The sequence below is a fragment of the Asparagus officinalis genome, chromosome 1, assembly GCF_001876935.1.
Source record: "Asparagus officinalis chromosome 1, Aspof.V1, whole genome shotgun sequence".
Lineage (NCBI taxonomy): Eukaryota > Viridiplantae > Streptophyta > Magnoliopsida > Asparagales > Asparagaceae > Asparagus > Asparagus officinalis.
Window position 1 is genome coordinate 110,945,142 of NC_033794.1, and position 14,108 is coordinate 110,959,249.

Here is a 14,108-nt window from a genome sequence, read left to right on the forward strand (position 1 = left end):
CCAGTTGAATTTTCTACAAACCTCAAAAGCAAAAAAGCACTAACCACTCTTGACTCAAACCATGGAGAGCTTATTGCTGCCAAGCTTTGTGAGAAATTGTTAAATACATATGCTAGCGGAAGGAACAAGATGAGAAAATCTCGAATCGGAACTTGGACTGTGGAACATACCTGCAAGACCAAAAGAAGCAAGAAAAAAGAGAACGTGCAGCTATAAAAATACAAATACCAGAAAGAAGAAGACTAGAATGACACAAGTTTAAGGGACTTGGATGCCTCTTAAATTTCTTTAGACAAAGAAGAATTAGAGGCCAAACTCTTCTCTTTAATATGAAAACATCGTATGCAAGGATGGGGAGAACCAGAACTCCCTTGATCTACTAATGAAGGAACACGTAGCACCTGACAAAGGACCAACATTTCTCACTAAAATTATTATCTGATCAGTATTTACAAGGCTAAAAGAATCTGAAACAGGACTTACCGAAGGTATGTAGATGAGAACAGGAATTTTACTTGTACTTATTCAAATGTAATGAAAAATCTTACCTAAACTCATCAGAATATTCCAACATATCTTTTTGGCTCCATACAGGAGGCCGCACAGTACACACCGGACACACCCCAGTCAATCCCTCTCCTGCTACAGGCATGGCGCCACATTAGATTTTTTTTAAAAAATCTCATGTACGCCCCCATCAATGAAACCAGGAGAGAGTGTGCCGGGTGGTCTGTGGGGGCCTCTATCTTTTCTCCATAAATATTGTGTATATATAAATTAGGTTTATTATTATATAATATATATATATATATATTTTATATATAATAATATTAGAGAGAGAACGAAGAGAGACAGACGGAAGAAAGAAGAGAAGAGAATTAATGGATCATTGTCATAGGAGGGGATTGCTCCTTGAACGCATCTAAAATCACATGATGAGCTACATTGTGGATGATGCGCTCTCGTTGAACTTGATCTACATATTCGTAAACCCCAACACACAAGTTTGGGGGGTGAACTCGACTCGTTACCCTCATCTAGGTATCAATTTTAACGGTCTTAGGATTATGAATTTTTCACATGCTCGAGGAGGGTCCAAACGACGACGATCAGCCCCAAACTTGCGGCTGTTAGTTTAGAATATGTAGCAATCCAAGTTGGTAACGGAGGCGATCAGCGCATAAATCGCTTCAAGCATGGTGATTTTAGAGTGGCCCCGTCACAGAGGGATACTAATCCTCTCCTATTGACAAGATACCCATTAATCTCACACACATATTATATATATATATTATAATTATTAGTAGTATATAGTATATAATATATATATATATATATATATTTATATGGTGATTAGGGTCTTATGCTAATCTAATCTGATTTTATGCCAATAAAAACTAATGCAAATATATTCTTGTAAGATAGATATACAAAAGATATAAGCAAGAATAAGCAATATGAACAAAGATAAATATCCTAGCAATGAGATATACTATGGGATATATGTAAGGATATATAATCATAAGGGTAAACAATCTAAACTAGATAGTGGGCAAAATAATCAACAAGCAATATACAAAGGCGATATAAGAGGGTAAACAATCTAAACTAGATAGTGGGCAAAATAATCAACAAGCAATATACAAAGGCGATATAAGATATGAACATAAAAGTAAGTGCGCCAATGCAATCACAAACAAACGATATGATTACGGAGTTTGGTCCACACGATCTACGTCTCCGCTCCTCACCTCGAGGAGATCTCCACTATCACAACCGGGTTTTTTACGTGTACCCGAACAACGTTTACACCTCACAATACGGTTTTCTAGTTTACCGAAAACTCTATAACTTACACATTGTTGCAATCCCACTCTACACCCTCTCAAGTGTTGAACTAGACGTGTCTCCCTCAAGTGCTCAGTTACAACATCTCCCTAGGTTCGTCAACTGACGCCACTCCTCTTGGGACGATCCCCGACTCTCGTCATACACTTTTCTCGGTGTACAAGTGTATTACAAAGTGAATCTCATAATAAGGACAATTACAATAAATGATTGTTCTCTAATATGGATGAGAACACAATGAAAGCTCACACTTAATTGTTACAACTCTCACCAACCCAAATATATTATGTATAAAAATACGATAAGCTCATGTGGGTGTGTGTAACAACGAGAGTAAATAAAATTAAATCTAAACTCAATATAAAAACTAGCTTTAAAGAAAGATAATCAAATAACTATGCAAATGTAAAGCTAGATAAGAGTCTAGAAATCTTCTCAATAGATCAAGAGGTGGAGGGAGAATAGTTGGAAGCTCAAACTTTAATAGATGATCTCCTTAAGCTATTGTGGAATTGATTCACAAAACCGAAACACTCAAATGCTTAAAAGCTTATAAACACACTTTAAACAAACTTAAACCCTTGTTAAACTCTTGTTTAAAAACTTCTTAGGTGGGTTTGAGAACTGAGATCAATAGGGTATTTATAGCCTCCCAAAACCTCAGCCAAAAACCCCAAACAAAAGACCAAAAACCCCAACGAATCAGAAATATGATTCTGTACCAAATATGACCGTTGGGCGATCGGCGGTCGACCGTGGGAAAATCGCGATCGACCGCGAAGGTCATTGAAACTGAGAAAACAATCAAACCAGGCTACGGTCGACCGCGACGGTCGACCGTGAGAACTTACAGACTGACGGTCGACCGTCACGGTCGACCGTGAAAGTTTCTGCTGGCTCCTCAGGGAAAAACATGGGCGCGGTCGACCGTGAACTGATATATAAATTTTTTAGGTTTGTAAACAGTTTGCTGATTTTAAAACACTGTTTAAAAATATCAAATAAATTCTAAAAATTATGATACTTTGGAAAATGATTGTAGACATGATAATACACATGAATTTAGACATGATAATACACATGAGAAATATCATCATTTTGCAAAATAGTCCAAAACATAAAAATATAAACATATGAATTTTAACATTTTGGCTAAACTATATTTTAAAACTTTACAAAATGATTTTATAGACTTGAAGAAAGATGTAAACTATTGTTATGAAGTCTATAAACAATGAATGTAGTATTTTATCAAAATACACATATAATGCACTAAAACATGATTTCATTGAACTAAATAAAATTAGTATTGATGAAATCATATATATGCATATAAGTATGAAACAAAAATATGTTTTCTAATTATATTAAATTGTTTCATATTAAAACTTGAAAACTATCAAACCAAAACATATATGTATATATATAACTATATATATACAAAACCAAAATGTGTATGTGTGTATATGATTGAGCTTAGAGTACCAACACACATAATATATAAACCTAAACTAAATTACCCAAGCTTGATGAAGGTCTTCAATGAGCTCAACTTGGTGCACATGCGGATGAAGCTTGAACTTGGATCTTCAACTTGAATAGTACATAGCTTCACCTACTATTCCGCCAACCTCCATTGGATATGATCGTTGAAGCTCTATTCTATCCATCCTCCAACTCGTTGTTTGCCTAGAATAAATACGAAAATACAAACACTAGACAAACAACATTAGAAGTAAATTGTTTGTTAAACATCATCAAAACAAGAAGGCCAACAATCTCCTTCTTTTTTATGATGACAAACAATTTACAAAAATGATATATGCATGAAATGAAATGAATATACAAAGTATAATATATCATGCATATAAACAAGAAAGAATATACTCATAATATTTCTCCCCCTTTGATAACATCAAAAAGGGAAAAAACATATAGATGAAAGAGAGTGAAAGCTCCCCTTACCAATATGCATGGGTGAGTATAACACATAGAAAGATATAAGGATTGCTCCCCCTATCAAAATGCCTTAATGAATATATGCAATGAATGCTAAGGCATACATATGTGAGCAAGTAAGAAACATGCTAAACACAACTCACATACAAAAAGACAATGAGAACACATATAAATATGTCAAAATGAAAATAGTGTCTTATTAACAAAAAATATAAAAGCCATATAAAAGAATAGATTTATGAAAACAAAAGAAGAGAAACATGAGAATCATGCAAAAAGTTTTTAAATGAAAACAAATTAATTAATGAAATCATAAATTAAGATTTAAGTCCAAAAACAATGTTTGATAAAAAAAAAGAAATTTTCTTTATAAAACTTGATCAAACCATATAAAGAATACATTATAAAGCATATTTAAAATTTGAATCATCTATTTGTGCTTATATAATGAATTCAAAGGAACAAATCAAAGCAAAATTTTCATAGTTCAAAAGTAAAATTATGAACTATGGATTTTTAAAAAGAATCATTTTTAAGAGTATAAAACCAAACCATCATTGATTTTCAAAAATCAAGAGAGGCAACTGTATCTAGCTCGTGAGCTAGTAACAACCCATATAAATATTTAAGCATCCGGTAAACATGATTTGGGAATAAATACCCAATAAACCCGGAGGGTTATATAAATACAAACCTCTCATCAAAACAAAACCAATAATCATGAAAACAAAAGAATTAAAAAAAATTGTTTTCATGTTCAAAAGTTTAAAGTATAATTTTTCAAAATCAAGAAAAAAGAAAAAGAAAAACACTAAAATTCTTGGTTTAAAATCAAATTTGTTTTGGTACCCAAGTATTCTTGGTACCAAAAGTTTAGGGACATGACCCCTATCATTCAAGCTCAAAGCCCTAAGGTTATGAACCCGTTTGGGCACATGTGATGCACTAACACGGTCAAAGCAATAATCACTCAAATGACGCTTCCGATTGTAATTTGTGTAATGAAAGAGATCCATTTGTTTTTGTGGACCATTAGATCGTGCACGGGAACCATTTGCAAACAAAGGTAAATTATTTGAAGCTCTTTGCAAATGTGAAACATTATCAAAATAAAACTTTCCTAAGTGGCCATATCTACCACAAACATCACAAAAAACATGTGGTCTACTAGAAATATTTGGAAAATAAGATTTTCTTTTTAAATCAAAACAATATTTGGCCAAATGACCAAAACGGCCACAAAGATCACAATGATACATATTAGCATGCTTATGATGTACAATTGGTGCATGTGTGTGTACATGTGATGAAGAAACTTGATGAGATACACAAGAAGGATTAATATTCTTATGTTTTTGTGCATCATAGCAAAATTTAGCTAAATAACCTTTACGACCACAAATGGAGCACTTGTAAACTTTGCTTTACAAGTATGCATAGTGTGTAGGTGATTTATAAGTTATAGCACTAGATTTAGCATACTTATCCATAAGTTTCTTATGATTATCAATGCATGTGTTAAAAGTTGAATCTAAGCATGATATGCGGTTTTTCACAAGATTCGATTTATCATTATGCATACAAGCATTGAAAATAGAAGTAGATGAAACATGATCATTTCTAAAAGAACTAAACATATTTCTAATAGTTTCTACTTCTATCATGGCATCATTATTAGCATGAGAGCTGGCAATAGATGAAGACATGTTATCATTTTCCAAACTTAATAACTCATTGTTTTCTTTCAAAATAGCATTCTCTTTAACAACAATATCAAGTTTGGAAGCTAGCGACCCGTGATCGGATTTCAAATCTACATGCTTGCTTTTTAGATCTATAAAATTATTTTGTAATTTTGTATAGACATGCATTAATCTATCATATGCACAAGCAAGTTCATCAATTGTTAATTCACTTTCAAAATCGGAATCGCTTACTACACAAGAGTTATCCTCTTGTGGCCGTGTGCATGATGCTCCACATGAACTTGAAAAAGAATCCTCCAAAGCTTGTCGGATTGCCTCCAAGTCCCCTTGACGTGCTTCAATAAATTTCTAAAGTTTGTAAGCACTATCAAAATGAACAAATTTGTTAGAAAAGAATGAGTCAAAAGCATTAAGCAAAAATTTTAACAAAAGCTTGTTCATTATAAACATTTTATTATCATGATCGCTCCACTTGGATTTTTCCAATGTGTGCACATTGTAAGCACAATCAATAACTTCCCATAAGTCAATATTTCTAGATTCAATAAATATTTTAAATTTAGAGAACCATTGAGCATAAGGGAAATTTCTAAATTTTGGAGCAATATTTGGATTATAGCCTAAACGAAATACATTTATATTCATGCATTGTTAGGGGGGGGGGGGGGGGTGATTAGGGTCTTATGCTAATCTAATCCGATTATATGCCAATTAAAACTAATTAATAAGTTATCCTAGCAAGTATGAAATATAACAACTATATAAGCTAGGATAAGCAATATGAACAATGAGATATATCCTATATGATGAATATATATATACAAGGATATAAAACTAACACAAGGGGTAAACAATATGAACTAAATAGTAGATCATATAAATAATGAGCTAATGACAATGGCGACAAGAAATATACACACAAGTATAAATAAACGCCAAAGCACACTCAAACACAAGATATGATCACGGAGTTCGGACCTTCCGTCCTACGTCTCCGCTCCCCACTCCCGGGGAGAAATCCACTATCACAACCGGGTTTTCTACGCTCACCTGAATAACGTTTACAACATCACAGTGTCGGTTTTCAACGCTCACCGATCAACGTTCACTCCTTACACTCGGTTTTCTAGTTCACCGAAAACTTCACAACACACTCAGTTTTCTAGCTCACCGAAAACCTTACACACTCATAATGTAACAAATATAAATTTGTTCTCTATAATAGATGAGAACTCAATTAAGCACAAACTCAATGTTACAATCTCTCAACCAAACCCTTAAACAAGCTTAAAATAAGCTTAAACTCTTGTTAAAATCTTTTAAACCATTCTCTTGCTATTTTTATAAAATCTGAGGTAAGGGGGTATATATATGAAACCCCAAAGGAAAGAGAAAGCTAAGAAAAAGACCAAGAAAAAAACCTCTGCAACGGCTCTAAAAATAGCCGTTGAGATTGATCTGACACCGCGGCGGTCGACCGAAAATATTTGCGGTCGACCGCGATTCAGATCCCAAACTCAGAAAACAGACAGAGACTTATTCGGTCGACCGGTGCGGTCGACCGATGGAAATTTCGAGCTCTCGGTCGACCGCACCGGTCGACCGACAAACTCTCTGCTGCCCACTGCCGACTGAACATATGAGCGGTCGACCGGTGCGGTCGACCAAAATCTGATACACAGTATAACAGGTTTTTAAAAGCTGATTTTTGAGACTTTGGAAAATTGTTAAAAATAACAAATGAAGTTCAAAAATAATAAAACTTTGGGAAATGTATATAAACATGTAAATGAGCATGTTACAAAAAGAATTTTTCAAATTGCATTTCCCATTTGTGAAAAATCATCATTTTGCAAAATAGTTCAAAACACGAAAATGTAAACATGTGAATTTTGATATTTTAGCTAAACCATGTTTTGAAACTTTGCACAATGATTATATATACTTAATAAAATATGTATATGATTATTGTTAAGTCCAAAAACTAAGAATACAGAATTTTCACAAAATTGCATATTCTATGCAACGATTTCAAAAACACAATAGTAAATATGAAATATATGATTTCATATTTATAAACATGAAAACTCAAAAACTATGTATGTATATATATATAACTATATATGCATAGAAACCAAAACTTATGTATATATATAGTTCTTTTGTCCCCTTTTTTATGTTGTCAAAGGGGGAGAAATATTATGAGTATATCTATCTTGTTTGTTTATATGCATGTGAATTATAATTTATATATTCATTTCTTTTCATGCATATATCATTTTTGTAAATTTTTTGTCATCATCAAAAAGGGGGAGATTGTTGGCCTTCTTGTTTTGATGATGTTTAACAAACAATTTACCACTAATGTTGTTTGTCTAGTATTTGTGTTTTCTTATTTATTATAGACAAACAACGTTGTTGGAGGATGGATGGAATAGAACTTCAACGATCATATCCAAAGGAGGTTAGCGGAATGTCGGTAGTGTCTCATATTAAAGAACATAAAAACCATGTGTAAAGATAGATTTATGAAATCAAGAGAAAAGGAGCATGGGAATCATGCAAAATGTTTTCAAATGAAAACAAATCAATCAAATGAAATCATAAATCAAAATTTAAATCATAAAACCAAATCATCATTGATTTTCAAAAATCAAGAGAGGCAATTATATCTAGCTATTGAGCTAGTATCAACCCATGTAAACATTTAAGAACCTTTTAGAATTACAGTCCTCTTACAATCTCTTAATATAACTGAATGTAAGAATAAGATTCATATAGTAGATGCAAAAAGTTTGAAAGAACTTTTAAGAACAAGACGTGACATTGTGAGTCAATCATATTGTAATTCATTTACAAATTTAAACCTCCCATAGAGTTTGTATTATTATAATAGTAGAAGTATGTAAAAGATATCACTATACAACACATGTTAGCAGTCAGTTGCAAATTACAAATTAAAACCCCCCATAAAGTTTATATTATAATAGTAGAAGTATGTAAAAAAACATCTCCATATGACATATATTAGCCTTCAAATACACATTACACATTAAAACCTCCCATTGTTTTTTTCTCCTTGTTCTATTATTAATTATTAGACATTTGCTTGTACTTTTACAGTTTGGTAATCTACCTTATGGATATCGTGCCAACACTTGGCTTGTTCCTCCATTGGCTGCTCAGCTGCCATCAATATTTCCTAGCCTCCCAGCAGAAGATGAAACATGGGGAGGAAATGGCGGTGGTTGGGGAAGGGATGGTAGATGTGACATGATACCTTGGGCTAATGAGTTTCTACTTCTCACTTCCATGCTGTGCAAAACTGTAGAAGAGAGGCATATACGAGATAGGAGAGCTTTTCTGCTCCATAGCCTTTTTGTAGATGTTGCAATTTTTAGAGCGATTGCTTCCATACAGTATGTAATGGAAAAACGTATTGCTTCTTCAATTGAGAAAGATGAAATTTTGCACTTCGAGATAGTAGGGGATTTCAACATTACTGTCACCAGAGATACTTCAGATGCAAGCTGCAAGTTGGATACAAAGATTGATGGGAATAGGAAAACGGGAATGGACCGCAAACATCTTATAGAGAGAAACTTACTGAAAGGAATCACTGCTGCTGAAAAGACAACAACTCATGTGGGATAAACTCTTAACTCTGTATTCACTATTATTCTCTTTTAATAAACTGTGATACCAAGTGTTTTTCTTCTTCTTGTATTCGTTGTTTCCTTTCTTTTCTTTTTTATTCTTTCTTTTTTGTGAGGAATTGTATTCATTGTTATTAATATAGGATTTCATCACCTTGGGCGTCATGAATGTGTGGTATTGTGGTTATATTGCAATCGTGAAAGTCAACAACTTTGACAAAAGTAAATTGGACCCTTTGCAAGCCATTGATATTGAGGACCAACCTGATGGGGGAGCTAATGCTCAAAACATTAACAGGTAGCCTAGGATGCATGTACATCTTTCGTTCTCATCTATCTATATAATTGCTTCTAATGTAGTTACTGACTACTTTCAGTTAGAGAATGTTTCTTCACGCGAAACCTATAAAAGAGCAGATAAGAGCAGCTAATCACGCTATGAGCTCAAAGCATGAGGAGCTTACTGTAGGCCAAGCTTTTGTAGAGAAATTGTTAAATGACAGTCTAGCTAGGCTTGACGAAGAGAAGACTGACGAAAACGTCTTCATGAGATGGGAACTTGGAGCTTGCTGGATACAGCACCTGCAAGATCAAAAGAATGCAGAAAAAGAGAAGAAACCTGTGGCTGATAAAGATAAGAAACATAACAGCGAGAAGACTAAAGGTGAAACAAAGGTAGAGGGACTTGGAATGCCTCTTAAATTTCTTAAGAATACAAAGAAGTTAGATGGCTAAGAAGCTTCTTCCTCTTTGGATATGAAAACATCTGTATGTCAACGATGGTGAGAACCAGAATGATCAGCCTTTGTCTACTGAAGATAAATGAGACATTGTAGCACCTGACAAAAACCAACATTTGCTAAAAAATTATTATCTGATCCAGCATTTACAAGGCTAAAAGAATCTAAAACAGGACTTCACCTGCAGGTATGTAGGGGGAGAAGCAGGAATTGTTGACTTGTTATTTTTCAAATATAATGAAATATCTTACCTAAAACATCATCATGAATTTTCCAAAAAAAGTCTTTTCTTGTGCTTCTGTTGATCAACTGATGAAATCAGCTGAGATGTATATATATGTATGTATGTATTGTTTGTTGTATATATATATATATATATATATATATATATATATATATATATACATACATACATACATACATACATACATACATACATATATATACATCTTCCTGCATATTCCAAGCCTCGACGCTCACTCGGTGTAGTATCTGTGATTGGACTCTTCTTAGGATGATTCTCTAGGGGAAGTTGAGTGCTCTTCCTATTTTCTTCAAATGTGAAATTGTCAGGGGATGCAACTGATGTTTGATGTTCATTAGTCTCTAAATTTGCACTAACAGATAATTTAGAATATATACTTTTTTATATATAGAAATAAAAGTTTCTTAATATATTCAAGAGAAAGCTTTGTGTCATAGCATGCACTTGTATCATATATTCTATGCGACGAATGTATTTAATAAATAATAATTCTAAAATTGGCGAGTGAAAAATTAATTGACCTTCAAATATTTAAACTCTTGTAGTTCTTAATATGCATCACGTGCAATGCACGTGTGGCATACTAGTACTATAAAAAGAGGATTTTGGTGTTAAAACTTTAATTTTTTTTGCTCTCTCAAATTTTGATAAATTCTAACTATGCCATAATCTCTAATTATTCTTTCATTAAATAAATACAACCTCTCATTAACTATACACCTACTCACCTTCCTAAATAATTATAATCATCAATAATATTATAACTATTATTTTTTTAAAATATATTATAAAAAAGTATACACAATTATTAGTTGTAACTAATTAAATTATTATAATAATTATTTATAAATTTTATATCATATTATCCTTACACCTATAGGAAATGCAACTCAGAGGAGAAATCTATACTACTATAGAAAGAGAATTAGGGTGTTGAAACTTTTAATTTTTTTGCCCTCTAAAATTTTAATAAATTCTAACTATGTCATTATCTCTAATTAACCTTTCATTAAATAAATACAACATCTTATTAACTATACACCTCCTCACCTTCCTAAATAATTATAATCATCAATAATATTATAACTATTAATTATTTATAAATATATAATAAAATAAGTATACACAATTATTAGTTGTAACCAATTAAATTATTATAATAATTATTTATTAATTATAATAACATAATTAAATAATAGTACAAATAGAATAATATATAACTAGATGCTATTAATAGTTATACTATAATTTAATGAGCAATAGAATAAATAGAATAAATATTTATTTGCATAAATTGTGTAAATATTTTAATAATATCACATAAATTATGAATATTTTAATAATATCACATAAATAATGAATTATGCTATATAATTAGTCTTATATTATTAAATAAATTAAAGAAAAAACTTAAGATTATTTTTATAGTACTTTCTCAAAGATTATTACATGATACCATATAATCTATACTTGGTAATGATTAAAAACTAACCTTTTTACAACAAAATGATTTAATATTAATAATAAAAATAGTAATGGTTAATGATAGTTTAATAAAAATTTATAAAATATTTATAGTAGTAAAATATGTAAGAGCATAATCAAAAAAGTTAAATTAGATAAATATTTTATAGCATATAGATAGTGTATTTATTTTAATAGTATTATTTGAGCTAAGAATTATAATATTAAATAAGATAAATTACAGTAAACCCTTATAAACTTTCAGTATTTTGTAATAAATAGACCATATGAACTTCGAAATCACGCTAAACCCCTAATAACATTTATAGAAAGTCCCCAATATCTTTTAGATAAATTACACCAAACCCTCAATAACTTTCAAAATACCCTTTTATACATTTTCCAGTTCTAAATTTATAGGGATTATTTGCAAAAATCAAAAATTATTAGGGGTTTTCTTTAAAATAGAAAAGTCATTAAGAGTTTAGTGTGATTTTAAAAGTTTATAGGAGCTAAAAGTTCATAGAGACTTAGTATAATTTACCTATGAACTTCGAGATCACACTAAACCCCTAATAACTTTTATAGAAAGTCTCCAATATCTTTTAGATAAATTACAAACTCCCAATAACTTTGAAAATACCTTTTAATGCATTTTCCAGTTCTAATTTATAGGGGTTATCTGCAAAATTCAAAAACTATTGGGGTTTTTCTTTGAAACAAAAAAGTCATTAAGGGTTTAGTGTGATTGTGAAAGTTTACAGGGGCTAAAAGTTCATAACGGCTTAGTACTATAATTTATCTATTAAATAATTATAATCAGAAACAACTATTGTAATATGTTGTAGGTATTAAGTATAACTATCTACGGAACATCAGGAAAAAAATAGCAAATTAATACAGCTTAGTTAATTTAGAGTTAAGTTAATAATTTTCAAGTTGGAGGGTCATATTTAAGAGAACTTATAGAATTGACAGTTTTATCTAAGATCAACTTTAGATTTGGAGGATCTAGTTAAAAAATATTAGCATTATGTGATCATTATAATAAAAACATTCAATTACAATAACTTTATAATAATAAATAATTTATATATTTCCTTTTAAGTAATCTTATTATACAATTTTATTTGTTAACACTTAGTTTTACTATTCAATCAAAAATTCAAAACTTAAAACATGTACATTCACGTGCAAAGCACGTACTATATATAGGTATATATATATATAATTGTAGGTTAGTTTTTAATCATTACCAAGTATAGAATATTCACTGTCATGTAATAATCTTCGCACGAAAGATACTCTAAAAATATTATTAAATTATTTATTTAATAATATAATATAAATAAATAGTATAATTCATAATTTATGTGATAATATTATACTATTTATGCAATCAAATATCTATTCTATTTATTTTATTGCTTACTGAATTACAGTATAATTCTTAATATCATTTAGTAATATGTTATTCTGTTTATACTATTATTTTAATTATTTTCTTATAATTCATAAGTAATTATTATAATAATTCAATTAGTTACTACATATAATTGTGTATACTTATTTTATTATATTATTTTTAAATAATTAATAGTTATAATATTATTGATAATTATAACTATTTAGGAAGGTAAGGAGGTGCATAATTAATAAGATGCTATATTTATTTAATGAAAGGTTAATTAGAGATAGTGGCATAATTGGAATTTATTAAAATTTGAGAGGACAAGAAAGAAAATTAAAAGTTTTAACACCCCAATCCTTTTTTTATAGTAGTGTGTGAATACACACACACGTAAACACACACACACACACACACATAAACACACACACACATATACATACACATACATATATACATACATACATATATACATACATACATACATACAAGCGTTATGCCTGCGTTTGCACGGTTTGATTTGATTTCCTTAAAAATTGAGTTGTCCTGAAAAATATTTCTTTTGACTATTGCTCCTTCTTCAATTAGAGATAACTTGAGCAGGAGTTTTTCTTTGAAAGGGGTTGTTTGGTTGGTTTACCAAAAAGATTAAAACATACTTCATGACTTGAAACTCCTTTCCGAGGCTTTAGGGCTAAAATGAGTTTCATGAAAAAATAGATGTGGCGAAGCTATTCGAGATATCTTTTTACATAAATTATCAAACCAATTAAACATAGAAAATGTAAACCAAATATATCTTTAGATTTTCAATGGTGATGTGGCAAGCATGGAAATCAATTTTATCCTTTTATAATGCACGCCAAAATTCATTAAAGGAAATATAAAATACGAACATAGATAATTTTATCAAAATTGAAATACAAATTAGATGGTTTAAGTATCAACCCTCCTTCATAATACCCCTTTTTCCATAATTTTAAAATAAAAACAAAAGAAAATAATAGCTCACTTACTAAGTGTGTTAATTAGTTTTATTCAAAATTTCAAATTCAACTCAGT

General features: G+C 30.7%; 1 protein-coding gene across 1 annotated transcript in view; it reads left to right on the plus strand.

The window, feature by feature from the left end:
• LOC109839319 overlaps positions 1-10,118 on the plus strand; it is a gene marked incomplete at its 5' end in the record, with an annotated part of 31,860 nt that extends 21,742 nt beyond the window's left edge. Inside the window, 3 exons of the mRNA XM_020407751.1 lie at positions 8,637-9,158; positions 9,313-9,467; positions 9,547-10,118. Of these exons, the coding sequence (XP_020263340.1) occupies positions 8,637-9,158; positions 9,313-9,467; positions 9,547-9,550 (681 nt within the window). The remainder of the gene's footprint in view (positions 1-8,636; positions 9,159-9,312; positions 9,468-9,546) is intronic.